The 18,000-nt window shown below is 45.6% G+C and overlaps 1 protein-coding gene across 1 annotated transcript in view; it reads right to left on the reverse strand.

Annotated features, from left to right (window-relative positions):
• LOC119954767 (fibrillin-2-like) overlaps window positions 1-18,000 on the reverse strand; it is a 73,746-nt gene that overhangs the window by 21,691 nt on the left and 34,055 nt on the right. Inside the window, exon 6 of the mRNA XM_038780308.1 lies at window positions 17,298-17,414. Within this exon, the coding sequence (XP_038636236.1) occupies window positions 17,298-17,414 (117 nt within the window). The remainder of the gene's footprint in view (window positions 1-17,297; window positions 17,415-18,000) is intronic.

The raw sequence follows: 18,000 nt of genomic DNA on the forward strand, positions 1-18,000 counted from the left end.
CCTTTTTCAAAGCACTAGGCAAACTAATCATGGCGTTTGTATGGTGGGGAGGGGACGGACGGACGCTAGGATCCCAAAGAAGGTCAAATAAAAAACAAAGTCCAGGGGAGGGCTAGCCCTCCCAAACCTACAATTCTACCACTAGGCGGCGACAGCTGAACAAATAAGGGGATGGATCAAGGAGCCAGAAGCCAAGTGGGTGCGCACGGAGGAGGCCTCCTGCAAGGGAACCTCTCTTCAGGCCCTCACTACGGCGGCACTCCCATCCCCACCCAAAAAACACTCCAGCAGCCCACCTTCCAGTCCTGGAACCAACGTCGGCAGCAATTTGGCCTGACCAAAATGTCCGACAAAGCCCCCCAACTGCACCAGTGCCGACTGACGTCACCTTTAAAAAGTGGGGACAGGACGGAGGGACACTGGGCTAAATCGCTGGCTTTTAAAGCAGACCAAGGTAGGCCAGCAGCTCGGTTCGATTCCCGTACCAGCCTCCCCGGACAGGCGCCGGAATGTGGCGACTAGGAGCTTTTCACAGTAACTTCATTGAAGCCTACTCGTGACAATAAGCGATTTTCATTTTTTTTATCTTATTTTCCCCTCTCCCCCCCACAAACATGTTTCTGCTTATTTGTTAAACGTGATTTTGCGAACTGTATAGAGTTGCTGTTTCTGAGCTGGTGTGCAATATCTTACCAGTTGTTTCTATTTTATTCTGTGTACATAACTGTAAATATATTATGCTCAAAAACCCAATAAAAAAACTTTTTAAAAAAATAGTTAAGTTGGAGCATTGGTGGGTGGGGAGGAGTTCGGAGACTGCATGGGGATCCGGGCGCCATTTAAAAAAGAGATCCCGATCTCTTCCTGCACTGGCGAGCGGTTACAGCACGTTTCACAGACCAGGGTCGGCAATGTCCGCTCATCGGGATTCACTTGTCCCGCTGGCTGCGCAACCCCGTCCGCCACCCCACCTCCCCCGCCAGTGGATTTCCCAGCGGCGTGGGTGGGAAGATAGAATACCGCTGCCAGCGAGCGGCGCATTGCCCAGAAACACATGGCTGGGAGACTGGAGAATCCGGCCCCAGGTTAATGTTGCTTCTTTGTTGAAAGAAGACTACAGTGAGCTCAGCTTTGTCCAAGGACAGAGAAATCTCAGTGAGATCTGAAATACTTACCGGGTAAAACTAAACTGGTGGTGTTTCCAGGCCGGTAACTTTGCAGCTGGAGGATCCCATTGGTGTGGTTTGTGCAGTTTGTGTTAATTTGGTAGTTGAGAATCGCAGCTCCTGGTATTGGCACAGCCATCCATTTCAGTGTGACATTGGGGCCTGTGACATGGGCCCTTATAGCGTGGACCATGTTCTGGAGGTCTGGAGAAGAAGTGGAGAGGAAGCACTTAATACAGATAGACCTTACTGCAAAGCAAGGTGTGTGTGGCTAGAACAAACTTTGACCATGAGTGATTAATGTGTATCTATAGGACCTGATAATTATTGAGAAGATTGGAAGAGAACAGGATTGTTTAGGAATTAACAAGGTCTCGTTGATAATGTCCTGAGACAATTAATCATGAGATCAACAGGTAACAAATCATATGGGGGTCGGTTTAGCTCAGTTGGCTAGACAGCTGGCTCGTTACGCAGAGTGAGGCCAGCAGTGCGGGTTCAATTCCTGTACCGGCTGAGGTTATTCATGAAGGCCCCGCCTTCTAAACCTTGCCCCTCGCCTGAGGCGTGGTGACCCTCAGGATACATCACCACCAGTCAACTCTCTCCCTCAAAGGGTAAAACAGCCTATGGTCATCTGGGACTATGGCAACTTTACCTCTTACCAATCATAGGCTTTAGCAATCTGAAGGTCTGTTGTCTATGAAAAATAAATCTTTATTTCTTTACAGTTGAACAACGAGCGAAGTAAACTTGCCGGTATAAGTTCGATAGCAGGAGAGGGAAGAATCCACTGCCCTTCATGTACTTTATGGGCCTATCATGTTTATTGAAGCCTGTTTCATATTCACAAACATCTTGTGTTCACTGGAAGAGTGGTGACAGAATTAGAGGGAATGAGGTTGACTAACAGGAAGTTTTCAATTCCTTGAGTGGCCTTGAACTCCTGACTTCCTGACACTGAGCTGAGTGTGTTATCCGATGAGGTAAACTGACACACGAGGATTCAGGCTCTGTGTAAACTCCACGATGCAGCGCAGGTCCATTAGAATCCAAACAGAAACTGTTCCAGTATAAACATTGACTTGTGTGGTGATAAGTGGATGTACTGGGACAGCCTTACCGTAACACCTGGTGCCTGATCTCCTCCAGCCTGGTTTGCAGGTACATGCCAGGTATCCGGAGCGGTCTGTGCTACACACTGCGTTTACGTCACAACTCAGGTTGTGGCAGAGGCTTGGCACTGCAAGATGAAGAAGACACAGGAAATCAGTGTGAGAGCACAGTAAAGGGCTGGGTGGGGACATGGATCTGCCCTGAGTCAGGGTAAAACTTTCTCTTATCCCTTCCAATACAAATACACTTTCATTAAATCAAGACTCCATGTCATCAAAATCTACGATGGGGATAATTCTGAGTTTTGGTCAATGGAATAAAGCTGACATCATTGTTTCAGTCACACATTATAATTCATTCTCCCATTGATGTCGTTGAAAATGGGGAAAGATGTACCTTTTACAGTTGAATGGACTTCGCTGAAGGTCAGTGCCCTCCCAAATGCTTTCACTAAAATATGAAGCTAAATGAAGATTTTATTTGTTGAGGGTTGAGCTGGAAATTGAAACACATTCAACCTAAAAAATACTCCAATTCTCAGCAGAGTGACCTCCGAGTGTTCCTTCTCCTCCCTCACACATCCTGGGGCGTATGTCTCCATAGTGATGCTGGTCTCTGATGTGTAATATTAAGGCCCAATGAGTAAAATAGAGCACTAACAGAGTAGACTGTCACCTTGCCTCTAATTTAAAAGAGAGAGAAAGACAGAGAGAGGGAGTGTGACATTGAGCCAACATTAGTGATCCCCAGGATCACAAATGTGGACGGAAATTCTGGAGATAATCGGGAAAGGTGATTTTCTCCAGAGAGGTCACAGTTCCCGATTTTCCCAACCTCTCATCGGTAGTGGAGTGGAGTGGGGTGCCAATAGGTGTGAGAGTCTGAACGTTTACGCAGGACAAGGGGTTTGGGGGCACACAGTGTGTGCTTTGAACAGGGTGCCCGTTAAAGATGGCACCCCAGTCTCTGTGGAGACTGTCTTGGCGGCTTAATCAGGCCCGCTCCTCCAGAGCGATGGCATGTGCATGAGCAACGAGATGCAAAGAGGCGAGGAGGGAGAGATGCCGAGGCAGAAAATCCTGGATGTGATCGAATGCCAGTGTCCCGCCAGAAACGGAGCAGGACACGGCCGGCAAATGCCAGGAGTGGCTCCAGTCTCGCACGGTTAAGTGGGTTTAATAACCGGATCTAACTGGCTCCCGGCATCTATCGACCTCCTCAAGGAGACTCCAACCAGGCACTGATTAGTACTGGTCCACACATGTGTGGACCTGGCTGAATGGCACCGGGGGAGGGGGAGGTGGAGGTTCGCAGGCTATTGGAGGCTCCTGGGTGGTCAGGGACAGGGGAGGGTGGCATCTGGCTCTCCCCCTGACATCCAAGCCCTTGGCACTGTGAGGCTGGCACCTTGACACTGCCCATGAAAGCAGGGATAAGTGGGGGTATGAAGGGTAGGGGTGGAGGAAGTGAAGTACGGGTATGAAGGAGCCTTCGCTAGGTTGGGGGGTGAGAGGTGGGGGTATAGGAAGGGGGGCTCAGTAAGGGATCATAGGAAGGCCTGAAAATGGTGGTTCTCAGTAACCGCATAGTGGGGTGTCCGCAGCTTGGGGGAGGGGGGTGGGGGGGAAGGGGTGGTGGCTGTGGCCAGACAACAACAGCTGATTTGGATGGTCACATTTTTCATCCTCACTTCATTTGTGAATAATATTTTCTCGATTTAAGGTTTTCGACATTTAGCTTAACATTGTATTCTGGTTCTGTCCCGTTTGAGGTCACTCGATATTCCAGGGAGATTATTCTACTGACAATAATGGCTCGTGTCCTGTCGATGGGACATAACATGTGAACACAGTTTGAAATTGTCTTATTTTACATCGCTGCTCCAATGGTTGGTTCCGATTCTCAGCTCATCTTTCATAAGTTTTGGCGAGGGCCAGCAATGGGGGCGAGGGTTTTGAGCGAAGAATTAAACAAAACTCACCCATTTCATAATAAATTTTGAACCTTGTGTTCGGCACATTTGGACCAGAGTAGAAATGGACCCAGGCACCGGTGCAATTGGAGAGGTGAAAGTTGGTGACATTCAAGTGTTTCTGGGTCAGTGTGAAACGCTCGTGTCGATTGGGATCTGTTCCACAGCCAAAGGAGATGTAATCATCCTGGGATTCCACAGATAGTGACTCCACCCTGAATTGCATTCCTGTGTGGGAATAAAAAATAAACCCGGGTTAGAGGAAGTCCCATTTCTGTAGAGTGTCTATGGTTGACTCATTGCTTCAGACATGGGAAAGATACTGTGCATAATTCTGTTGTTGGAACCCTCATGTTGTTGGGAACATACATGTTTCAGTGATAGTTATCGTGTCTTTGAGTCCGAAGGTTGTGGGTTCAAGTCTCACTTCCAGATACAAATACATTCTGCGGGATTCTCTGTCCAGGGATGCCCGGATTACGTTCTCAATGGGATGGAGAATCGGGCATCAGGGAAAATCGGGATCAATGCCGTGTCCTGAACTGATCGCGATGCTCCAACAGAGGATTGTGGGATTGTGATGCCATTAATCACAGACTGTTGGGATTATTGATGTGCCAGGTGACCAATGACAAAAGCACGCAGGGACATCAAAGTGGCAGGTGGTCATTGATCAAATCTCCCGGAATGTTATTGAAGTAGAGTTTGACTACTCCGGGTCGGATTGAGAACCAGCTCACACTTTTCCCTCCCAAGATGCTGCCCCCTGGTGAATGGATGGTGCAGCAGTTCAATGTCTCTACTTTCACCTTTGGGAATGGGGTAGGCCATTACCTTTATATTGTCGAGTGGAGTTAGACAGCTGCGCCATGTTGAAGAACCAGTACATGTCTGCGCTGTTCTGGTACAGACTCGGGAAGTTATTGGACACGATAAAACCAGAAACACAGGGACAGGGATTCCCTGAAAGAGCCGGCTGATTCGCTGTTCCTGGTATAATTTCTGGTGGGCAAAAGCAACCTGTAAACAGAGAAAGAAAGGAAGAACTGGTTCAGAAAACACTGACTCTTTGTAATAAATAGTCCTAGCTGCTCTCTCCTATATTCTACTGCAGTGATTTACCCTTCACCAAAACAACGTTTTCCCCAAGAGCCAGACCACAAACACATACAAGAAATATGCAACTTGATTTTATCCACAAACTAACACTCTGCAAACCCCAAGTTTCTCCGCATGTTGTGCGGATGTTGGATCAATCATTCTTGTCATCAAATCTGTAATTTTTATTGATTCTCTCGGTGACTTTCGATCTTTCTCAGTGTTTTTTTCCTGACTGTGTCAATTCAATTGTTCAACATGTATTGGGATTCTGCTCTGTCGGAAATTCCATAGAATCCGTACAGTGCAGAAGAAGGCCATTCGGCCCATTCAATCTGCACCAACCCTCTGAAAGAGCACTCTCTCTCGGCTCATTACCCAGCACAATCTTTCTTTCAGTCATGGATTGTGTGAACTGCGTGGCCTGGCTGATGTTAATTACCCATTTCTGGTTCCCTGAGAAGGTTGTGGAGGGCCACTGCCTTGAATGGCTGATAAAGGGTTTAAGAAATCAGGTTTAACAATCCAACAACTTCATGGTCACTTTAGCTTATCCTGTGTTTTTATTTGTAAATTATTTTTCCCCGAATGCAATTGAGATCTTCACTTTGCCATGGTAGATCTGAATGCCGAGCCTCTGATTTACTCGGCCATTAAATTAACCAACACATGACCCATTGCTCCTAATGAGCCCTGTCACTAACACCCCACGACCCCTACCATCTAGAAGGTCAAGATCAGCAGATGCCTGGGACCCCACCGCCTGGAGTTTCCCTTTCAAATCACTCACCACCCTGACTTCGAAATGTATCTCCGTTCCTTCACTATCACTGGGCCAACATTCTGGAACTCTCTCCTGAACAGTATAATGGGTATACCTACACCTTGCGGTGATATGTCTATGGGCTATATCACAGACGGATTGTATACGTCCTCCAACAAGCAGATGGCGGTGCAGACACATCATGCGGACTCTAGGCCAAGATCATGTGACCAATGACTCCCATATATGAGGAGACACATCCGGCCATCTTCAGAACAGGATTGAGAGGGTAATAAGACATGGTCCTAGGTGCAGATTCCAGAGGAGTAATAAGCATGATAATGTGCTCTGTAACATATTGCCATCTTACCACACAAGACTCAATAAGAGATTCCAAATAAATAAATAATCTTTATTGTCACAAGCAGTCTTACATTAACACTGCAATGTAATTATTGTGAAAATCCCCTCGTCACCACATTCCGGCGCCTGTTCGGGTATACAGAGGGAGAATTCAGAATTCTGAGCTGGTACGGGAATTGAACCCGCGCTGCTGGCCTTGTTCTGCATCACAAACCAGCTGTCTTGCCCACTGAGGCCGGGTTGGACAAGTCGAGATGTTTGGTGGATTCCTTCATAAGGCATAAAAGACCAAACACAACATGGTACCACGAGTACTGAAGATTTAAAGATAGCAATGGCAGTGACAACGTTAGGCATTCGGCTGGAAGACCAGCCTGGTGAACTGCAGCCTGAGGTGATCCAACGCGCAAGAAAATGCTGACGCTCGAGATGGATGCACTGAGGGCTTCCCTCCAGCTTCAGATGTCCAGTAACTTAGGTGAGTATTGGCGGCTGTTCAAACAGCAGTTCAAACTTTAATGTTTCGGCCCTGGGTCTACAGGCCCAGCCTGATGAAAAGTGAATCGCATTGCTGCTAACGGTGGCAGGTCCACGAGCGCTCGAACTGTAAAACTCATTTGTGTTTGATAATGAGGCGGATCACATAAAAATTGATGAAGTGATGAAGCACTTCGATAAGCATTGTTCCTCTCAGAAGAATAAATTTGAGCGCTATATGTTCCGTATGCATACCCAGAGACCTGGCGAATCATTTGACAGTTTTGTCACGGATTTGAGGTTGAAGTCCCAGTCATGCAACTTCAGCGGCCTGAAATCTTCATTAACCCGCGACCAAATTGTCTTTGGTCTAGCTGATGATAAGCTTCGGGCGATATTATTGCGGGAGGAAGATTTGGTGCTGGAAAAGGAGGTGAAGATTTGCCAGATGAGAATAGGCACACTCTGCTCAAAACATTTTGGCGCCAGCTCAAAAAAGAAGCCAGTGGCATTAGTGGAAACGGGGTCCCAGTGCGGGCGGCCATTTTAAGCGGCCAGCAGGACCTGCCACCGCCATCTTGTACCAAAAGTGTAACACTCGACATACCCCACGGCAATGTCCGGCCTTTGAAAAAGTTTGTTCCAGGTGCGGCCGCGTTGGGCATTTTGCAAAACAATGTTTTGCGCATTCTACAATGGACCATGCATGAGCGGTGCATGTATTTGATGAGACAAACATGGAAGAACAGTTTTTCATCGATCTCATCGCGGCAAGGAACCAGAAGAGTCCCAACAGCAAAGATGAAAACAAAATCTTGCAAAAAACTCAAGATAGTAAGAACTCTCCGAAAACCTTTATATCCACACTGAAATTGATGGTGATATTGAACAATTCTTTCATACGTTGTGACTTTGACCGTAAAGCAACAGCCAATCTTGTGATTCAATCTGCTTTGCAAAAGTTAAACGTGCAACGAGACTTTTCTCATCGGCTAGGGCTAATGATAGACTTCGGAACAAGAACTATGGAGACCTTCGATGTTTGCGAACTAGTGCCCTACGTGGCAGACATGAAGCACACAATACTCTCACATTGTTGACATGAATGTTGACTCTGTACTTGGTACTTCCCTCAGGTTTCTTCCCACAAGTCTGAAAAGACGCTCTTGTTCGGTACTTTGGACATTCTCCCTCTGCGTACCTGAACAGGTGCTGGAATATGGCGACTAGGGGATTTTCACAGTAACTTCATCGCAGTTAATGTAAGCCTACTTGTGACAATAAAGATTCCTCTTATTATTATTATAAAATCATGTGAGTCATTGAATCTAATCGGGCGATTGTGTGTCCTAGAAGATGGCTGGTCACTGGAGCAATGGATCAGTTGGACTCACGGCCGGTTCAATCAATTTTCAACAAATCATTGGCTGCACAGGCTACAAAATTGACGGGAGGAAGGGCGAAAACGTAATGATGAGAACAATGCGAACGAAACCAAAGTACAAAGGTCGTAGCACTCCAAGAACAGCGACAAGAACTCTACCAAATCAATCCTTCTTCAATTTCTTCAATCCCACTGAAGTTCCACAGCGTGGAATTTTAAGCCAAGCTTTGGAGGCCAAACAAAAGGCTGATTTGAACTTGGCGCACTATTTTGTGAACAAATAATCCCGTATGCGATGTTATATTTTTCAGGAGAAAGCATTGTAGACGATGCTGAATCCGATGACTATTATCTGCTTGAAGTTGTCGACGATGTTGCAGAAAGTGATGGCATGGGAGGTGAGACAGATGGTGAACACTATGAGCTACTTGCACATCTCTCCAGCAGCACAGATGAGGCTCCAAAGGCACGGCTTTGGTGGTCTGCAGGAAATGACGAGGTGGTCACGGGGGGGCGCCCAGACCGCACAATGGAGAGCGAGAGTTTGGAGATGGCTCATTCAGAAATTGAAGCTGCTGATACAACAGAAGATCAGCCATTGACTGAGCCAAAGACGGAAGAGGTCGTCCTGATTTGGACCCTAATTTGTAAAAACTGAGCACGGAGGTATGTGGTGACCCATTCCAGGTCTTTGAAACGGCTCCTGTAATTTACTCCCAAACCATCAACGACACTGATGATGAATGGGAGGACATAGATGACGACTGTGATAACAGCGACTTGGATGTTACAGTAGTAGGCAACTCTGAGACTGACCCTGAGCAAGAGCTGATGACAATTTCATTTTGCAGCTCCACAGACCACTCATACATTTGTGAGTTTGATGCAGTGCCTAGATCAGCTCAGCCACAGAGCATAGTCATCTCGAGTGACAAAGAGCAAGTGAGCGATGCTCCAACAAGAAGGGGTGAGATCTGCAGCTCCAGTTCCAACCTTCCCTCAGGCACCAGAAACTTACCACACGAGACTCAATAAAAGATTCTGTTTTTTGGTGGCTTCCTTCAAAAGGTATAAAAGACCAAACACAACACACCTTAAGGACTACAGCAGTTTAAGAAGGCAACTCAGTTCACCTTCTGAAGGGCAACTAGGGATGGGCAATAAATGTTGGCCTAACCAGCAAATGAGTTTAAAAAATCGTTGTTTTCAACAGTCTTCCACTCATAGGGAGTCGATTCTTGTCTTTTCTACTGGGGTTTTAAACATCACCTGGCTGGAGATCAGACAGAACGTGTTGGATCCCCCCTTCCTACCAGGCAGTAAAGATGGAAATCTATCCCAATGTAACTTCAGGCTCTGTGGTCAGTACATCAGTGAGAGAGGAGGTTGGGATCCGTGCTCTGCTCCTTACCTTCACAGTGTGTCCCATTCCCTCTGTAATAGGGTTTGCACTCACATCGATACGAACCATCGGAGTTGAGGCAGTGAGCGTTTGGGTCACACGGATTCATTACTGGATCCTCACACTCATTGACATCTGAAAGCAGAGTAAAAAATGGACTATAGAAACAAATATTTTGGTGGTAGTTTAACTGGAAAAATTATTATTCTTGATAATAAGAAATTACCAACAGTAAAACAATTTATATTGTATGAGACAAGAGAGCTGATTGGTTGGCAAGGGGACACACATTGGTGTAGGCGCTGAGGCCGTGGAGATTGCATCATGGCACAGTTAACTGGTGAGCTTTGTTCAAATTCAAGTCATGTAGATCGACTCAGATTGGCCAAAGCATTGCCTTGAGGAATGAACCAGAGAATGGCTGATCCTTAAGCTTTTGTTCAGTTGAAAAAGGTTCAAATTGTGGACATGTTCCTTCTGTAAATAAGGACAGGGTGCTGTGTATGAATATAAGTAGCTTTTAGCTAACATAAGCAAGTCACACTAAGTGACTGACTGATAAACTTACATTTGTTTTCAGTGAAATTCTTTGCACTGTTTAGCATTTTATCACATCTAATGTTTGACATGAGTTTTGCAAATGCTGGCTGGGTGGCTGCAGTCAGTACTCTGCCTACTGTGAACAGCTGTAGGGAAGTGCCGTTTGATACAATCCGCCAGTCATTGTGACGTTCCACCTCTCCATATGTGTGAAAATTCAGGCCTCAGTGTCAGCTACCTGTACAATTCCGTCCATCTCCAGTATGTCCAGCCTTACACACACATTGGAAAGAGCCGGGGCTGTTGAAACAGGAGGCTGAGCCATGACAGTCGTGGCTTCCACTTTGACATTCATTCACATCTGAAGTTGAGAAGAAAGGAAGAGTTCATTGGAGGATCCTCAGTTTTGTCAATCTGAAACTTTTGACTATGACACACCAGAATTTGGACTCGAGACTAGTTTACAAAATAGATTCACGGATGGTCCTGGCGAGAAGAATCCCTGGGATTCGTTGGGATAAGAATGGGAGAGAAAATTCCAACACAAAGAAAGAATGGGTCATTGATTGTGGCCATGGCAACTGAAGATCAACTCGATGGCAGCTCTAACATAGTCAATTATTTTGAGTTTTACAAGAGAGAATATCACATATACTTTGAAGTTGTACTTGATAAGATAACAATGGAACGGTGGCTATAGGTTTCAAAGAGGTAAGCCTGACAACTGTCATAGTGGAGGGTTGTGAGGCGGAGAGGTTGGGGGCTTAGGCAGCGGAAACTAAGACCCTCATCATTGAGGCAAAGGAAATCGTCAAGACACAAGAAGGTAGAATGGGAGGAACGCAGATTCGAAAATTGCTGGAGGAAGATTCACACATTTGGAAGGTCGAAGCTATGGGCAGGTTTAACCTTAAAAATAATATTTTAAACTTGAGGTGCTACAGAATTGAAGATCCATAGCAGGTCTTCGAGCAGAGGGGTTGATGGGAGGACAGGACTTGGTGCAAGGCCATTGGTGCCACATAGTGAACACCAAGCCGTTCCCAGCATTATCCTACCATTAAAATGTGCTCAGCAAATTTCCACATGTGTGGGAGCCTCACAATCTCCTGTAGCAAAGTTTTCACCTCTGATTTTCTGCATTTCTTTGTTCAACAAGAGATTTCCTTTTCACTGGACATCCATGTTGAAACAATAACACATTTCATGAGTTGGACACCTGTCAGAATGGTCAACATTGACAATAAATAATTTGCAATTCCTCAGAGAATGACTCTGTACATGTCTAAATGCAGCAAGAGATGGACAATATCCAGACTAAGGCTTATCAGTGGCAGATAGCGATTGTATCACACACCCAAAAGAGAGAGTCAAACGACCTCACCATTGGACATTCCATGGCACCACCATTAACAACCCTCTTGTGTGAATAGATTGCTCATTTTGCTGTTAATTCTTCGGGAATTAATTTTAAATCTGTGACTGGGATCCATTTGCTAAGGAAACAATTTGTGTCTATTTCCTGAGCAAAATCTCTCATCATTTTGCTGACCTCCACTCGGTCTCCCCCTTAACATTTCCTCACTTAATGAGAAGAATTCCAGCTTCTCCAATCACTTCACGTAACTGAAATCCCTCATCCCTGGTATCATCTTGGAAAACCACCTCTGGACCCTCTCCAAGACCCTGATATCATCTCTAAAATGTGATGCCCAGAATTATTCTGAACATTCCAGTGGAGGCTGAACCAAAGATTTCTAAAAACTTGTGTCAATTAAGAATTGTTCCGGTCTTATCACATGGCTTCAGTGATCTCATGTGGAGTTGGGCTGTGGCTCTGTGAGTTTTACTTTTGCTTTACATTTTGGACTGGTTTGAACTGCACAGGTTGAAACAAGTGTCTCTATCTTCATTTTAAAAAGCTGTTTCCAAGCCATTTGGCAACTTAAAAGAGATAATTGCTTTCTGGAGGGAATTCAAATCTGCTGTTTGAAAAGGGGAACAGAGTATCAATGACAAATCTTATACCAGTGAGAATGCCATGTGCTAGCCCACACCTTTGGAAAGGGGTTTCTGGTTTCACTTGGATTTTGTTATTGAATTAGAACAGTTAAGGGGGAATTCATTAAGGGTTATACATAGATTACTGTAGCTGTGTGGGGTCTTTGTGTTTGTAATTGATAAAAGTTCTTGCTGTGTGTGTTTATACAAATGTTAACTAAATTCTTAGATTAAAGCTTGTTTTTAGATTAAAAGCACCGAAAAAGTATGTTGAATAACACCTGAAAGGGAGGCTCTTGTGCGCATCCCAGCCTAATTCAACAAAGTTATAGGTCAGGTGAACTCCATAACATACTTTGCAATTTTCTAAACCCTGGCCCCATAACACTTGGCACGAGGTGCTTGTTTTATATTCAATGAGCCTACTAATGAATTTAAATATTGCAGCCTTTCTCTTAACCACCTTCATAACTTTCCCTGGCACTGTGAAAGGTTTAAGAATTTTACACCGCCATTCATTCCACTTGTGAACCGAAACAAAATGGTTCCCTTTAAGTTCTGATGCTTTTAAATGTTGGTTGTACCGAAGTGCATTTCTCCAAAATAGATTGCATCCGCCAGGTGTCTGCAAAGTTCACCAGCCTGTCCATACTCTCCTGAAGACTATTATTATCCCGCTCACTCAATACTAAGTTTCCAAGTTTTGTAATATACTTAATCCAAAATTATACTCCCAGATCGAAATGCCCGTCAATTACTATGCGAAAATCGATGTTCGAACACTGACCCCTGGGGGACTCCATTGTATTCTTCTCTGCGGTCAGAATCCCATCCATTGACCATCACTCACTGTCACTTCTTCCTTTACCAATTACTCACCCAAGTTACAACCATCCCTTTCATACCATTTGCTGCTATTTCCTAAATATCTGTTACATGGTTACTTCAACACACAGTTCATGAAAGCCCATACATACATCTGTTGCTGCACCATCATCAACCCTAACTGTTACGACACCGAGAAACTCAAACAGGTTAGCCAGACACAATATGCCATTTACACATCTCTGCTGGCTGTCCCTCGTTAAAGCACACTACTTAAAGTGAGTCTAAAATAGGAATATTTTTCTTTGGAAAAATTCAGTATCAGTTACCTATACAATTCCTCCCATCTCCAGTATGTCCAGCCTTACACACACATTGGAAAGAGCCGGGGCTGTTGAAACAGGAGGCTGAGCTGTGACAGTCGTGGCTTCCAGTTTGACATTCGTTCACATCTGAAGTTGAGGAGAAAGGAAGAGATCATTGGAGGCTTCCCAGCTTTGTCAATCTTTTTTAAAAAAATTTAGATTACCCAATTATTTTTTCCAATTAAGGGGCAATTTAGCGTGGCCAATCCACCTACTCTGCACATTTTTTGGGTTGTGGGGGCGAAACCCACGCAGACACGGGGAGAATGTGCAAACTCCACACGGACAGTGACCCAGAGCCGGGATTCGAACCTGGGACCTCAGCGCCGTGAGGCAGCTGTGCGAACCACTAGGCCACCGTGCTGCCCAGCTTTGTCAATCTTAACATACACCCAGATATTAGGCTTGTATAAAAAAACAGATTCACAGATTATTCGGACAGAATAATCCCCAGAATTCACTGGGAAAAGGTTAGAAGAGAAAATTCAAACACAGAGCAAGAATATATGACTGATTTGCGATCATGGCAACCATACAACTTGTTCTAGATGCCTTTAACACAGTCAATCATTTCATGCTTCACAGGCGAGAATATCACATCAAATCTGACATTGAGTCTTATAAGCGACAATAAGATGGATGGCGAAATATTTCAAAGAGGTCAGCCTAACAAATGTCATGGTGGAGTATTGAGAGGTGAAGTGGGAGGATAGAACCATTGAATTCCTACAGTGCAGAAGGAGGCCATTCAGCCCATCAAATCTGAACTGACTCTCAGAAAGAGCACTCTGCCCAGGCCCACTACCCCACAGCCATGTGAGAGTACCTTTAAGAAATGGGTGTTTATAAATGGGTGTGTGTATATAAATATCTGTCGTGAAAGTACCTTTCAGAAATGGGTGTTTATTACTGCAGTGATGTCAGAGAGTGGGTGGAGCTGGGCTGTCTGTCAGCTTTTTACTTTCACTTTAGACTATTTGCTGCAGGGCGGGTTTGGTTTCATTTTAGTTTTGGAGAAGCTGCAATCACAACAGGATGTGTGAGAATCTCTGCAAGCTTATGAGTGTCCATTTGCTGATTTCAACATGGTAACTGTTCTCAGTAGTGAAGTACAATCTGAGGTGCTTCTGTTAAAGATTTTGTTTCAAGTCTTATGGATGTTAAAAGGAAAGCTCAACGATTACTTAGTGTTGTATTCTTTGGGGGTTGTATTTGAGCTGATGGTTGCTAAGATGTTCACTGCATATTTTAAAAAGGTTAACTTGAGTTCAAAGAATAAACATTGTTTTGCTTTAAAAAATACATTTCCATTTCTGCTGTAGCACACCTGTAGAGTGGGCCATGTGCTGCCCATACCACCACTGTGGGTCAGGTGAACTCCATGATACACTTTGGGGTTCTCTAAACCCTGGCCCATAACCTCACCTACCCTGCACATCATTTTGCAGTGTCAGTTACCTGAACAATTCCTCCCATCTCCAGTATGTCCAGCTTTACACACACATTGGAAAGAGCCGGGGCTGTTGAAACAGGAGGCTGAGCTGTGACAGTCGTGGCTTCCACTTTGACATTCATTCACATCTGAAGTTGAGAAGAAAGGAAGAGTTCACTGGAGGATCCCCAGCTTTGTCAATATTAAACTTTCTACTGTTACAAACCCAGATTTAACCTTGAGACTTGCAAAAGAACCAGGGTCACAGATGGTTTCTCACATGATAGTTCCCCCGAGGTTGACTGGAATGTTTCGAGGAATAAGGGGAAAATTCCCAACCAAAAGAAAACAAACTGAAACGTTTCTAGGAATACGCGGGAACCTAACCAAAAGACATCAAACACGTGCTTGATTTGTTACGATGGCAACTGTTCATTCAGGTAGAGGACACATGGCAGCAATATTCCAGCAAAGTTCAATACGAGTTCTCAACAATTCTGCTTGAGAAGTGTGGGAATCTTCTCAGTCTCCTGTGGAACTAATCAGGTCTGATCTGTTATATTGCTTGTCATCAAAGGATTCCCTTCATTAAAAAGGGTTCAACTGAAAACAACAGAAAATTCAGTTTGGACATTACCAAATGTGAACAGTGAAAATAAATAATTAGCAATTCTCCAAATTCTTCATTTACCTGAACAATTCCTCCCATCTCCAGTATGTCCAGCCTTACACACACATTGGAAAGAGCCGGGACTGTTGAAACAGGCGGCTGAGCTGTGACAGTCGTGGCTTCCACTTTGACATTCATTCACATCTGAAGTGGAGAAGAAAGGAAGAGTTCACTGGAGCATCTCCAGATTTTTCAATCTTAACATATACCCAGATATAAGGCAGCATGGGGGCGCAGTGGTTGGCGCTGCTGCCTCACGGCACCCAGGATCCGGGTTAGATCCTGGCCCTGGGTCACTGTTCGTGTGGTTTATATCCATTCCCCTGTGATTGCATGGGTTTCACCCCCACAACCCAAAGATGTGCAGGGTAGGTGGATTGGCCACACTAAATTGCCCATAAGTGGGAAAAAAAAGAGTTGGGGACTCTAAATTTAAAAAAAAAACATACACCCAGATATTAAGCTTGAACCACATGATTCTTATAAATGGTGAACTGATCCCCTCTGCTGTTTCAGTGGGAAGAGGCCCCATGTGGTGTAACACTGAACCTCACAGCACAGGAAGCTCCCAATCTCTATCCCTGCTCTGTACTGACTTCCTGAGCGCAATTAGGGCAGCAGCAGTTAGAAATGGTCTCCACCGCCCCCCCCCCGGACTGGAAGGGAAAATCATCAATCGTTCTGACTCCTGACTGGTGCCCAGTTACTCCTGCTGGAAAGTGTGTGTGAACAAAGAGCGAGGACAGGATCAGACCCAGTTGTGATGTCCCACTGTGGACACTCAGTGTTTATGACAATTGCTCCTTGTTTGGTGATGTCTGTGTAACTTTACCACAGCAAGGGCAGAATCAATGGCAGCAGGAGGTGACTCAGCTTGTGAAGGGGAGGGAACATCAATGAGCCGCACTGTGTGATCTCTTGGAGCATGGCTTTTCCAAATCATTCAGCAGGTTCAGATTGCATTTCAACAATTGAAATCCTTGTTTCCAATTGGATACAAAAGGGATTCAGAGGCAATTAGTGAGTGAAAATGTATTGATAACAAGGAGATGTGAGGGACCTTTCCACTCTTAGAACATACAGTGCAGAAGAAGGCCATTCGGCCCATCGAGTCTGCACCGACCCACTTGAGCCCTCACTTCCACCCAATCCCCATAACCCAATAACCCCTCCTAACCTTCTGGACACTGAGGGAAATTTGACTTGGCCAATTCACCTAACCTGCACGTCTTTGGACTGTGGGAGGAAACCGGAGCACCCGGAGGAATCCCACATAGACACGGTGAGAACGTGCAGACTCCACACAGACAGTGACCCAGCGGGGAATTGGACCGGGGACCCTGGCACTGTGAAGCCACAGTGCTATCCACTTGTGCTACCGTGCTACCCATAATTCCAGATTAACATCCAGAATGAGATAACACATTCCAGATATATCTGTTTTTCTGAATCCCATGCTCCCATGCTGGATATCATTTACCTGATAGGCACCGATATCCTCACTAAGTAATAACTCTTCATGTCTGAATGCTACCTATTTGGACATGGTGAGGGTCACCGACCATATGAAGGTTCACATCATCAGGAAAGCAAACTCCAGAACCTCCATCCTGATGCCACTCATGTCCTGGTTTGTTTTGGAACTTGACTCAATCTCCAGTGCTCTATGGAAGCAGTACCTTCAGTTCATTCCCCAATGGGTTCAATGATTCCCATCACACACCTGTACAGACAGATCCATTCCAGGTGTAGCCAGTCACACAGGAGCATCTGAAGCTTCCGTCCTGCTGGGTACAGGAGGCATTGGGTCCACATGGATTGTTCACACACACGTCAATAACTGCAGATAGGAAATGATTGAGATGTTCAGAGAAATCACAAGACATCTGAATGGAATCCATTGATGTTAAAATTGTGGCGGCAAGATAACTTTTTGTAAAGATCATGGGCTGGCTTCTCCGATTCTGAGACTAAGTTCTGACACCGGTGACTGAGAAAATGGAGCAAAACAGCCACCGAGCCCCTGTCTGGTGCGGGTCCAGCAGCCAGGCAGCGTAAAGCCCCCGACTCTAGCTGCCGATATGGCCGGAGTATTGTCGGGTCTGTGGCTGCGCTTGTGCACGGCGGTGGCCTGCAGAGGCCTCTCCATGCTGCATGTGCCCCACGTGGACCCGACCTGCCAAATAATGACCCCTTTTGGCCAGGCTCTCCACTCCTGGACCACCTCCCACCTGTGCCCCCAGCCCCCGCCAAAGCCCCCCCCCACCCCCGACCGCGGATCGGCTCCCCCCTCGACTGTGGTGAAGTTGGCCTCAGTCCGCAGCCACCACGCTGAATTGCAGACAAAAAATAGCACACGTGCCTTGTAGTGATCTCTATTTGCATGTACACAAAGGGTTAATGTGTAATCAGTAGCACCACGTGAT

The sequence above is a fragment of the Scyliorhinus canicula genome, chromosome 20 (genome assembly GCF_902713615.1).
Source record: "Scyliorhinus canicula chromosome 20, sScyCan1.1, whole genome shotgun sequence".
NCBI classification, from domain to species: Eukaryota; Metazoa; Chordata; class Chondrichthyes; order Carcharhiniformes; family Scyliorhinidae; genus Scyliorhinus; species Scyliorhinus canicula.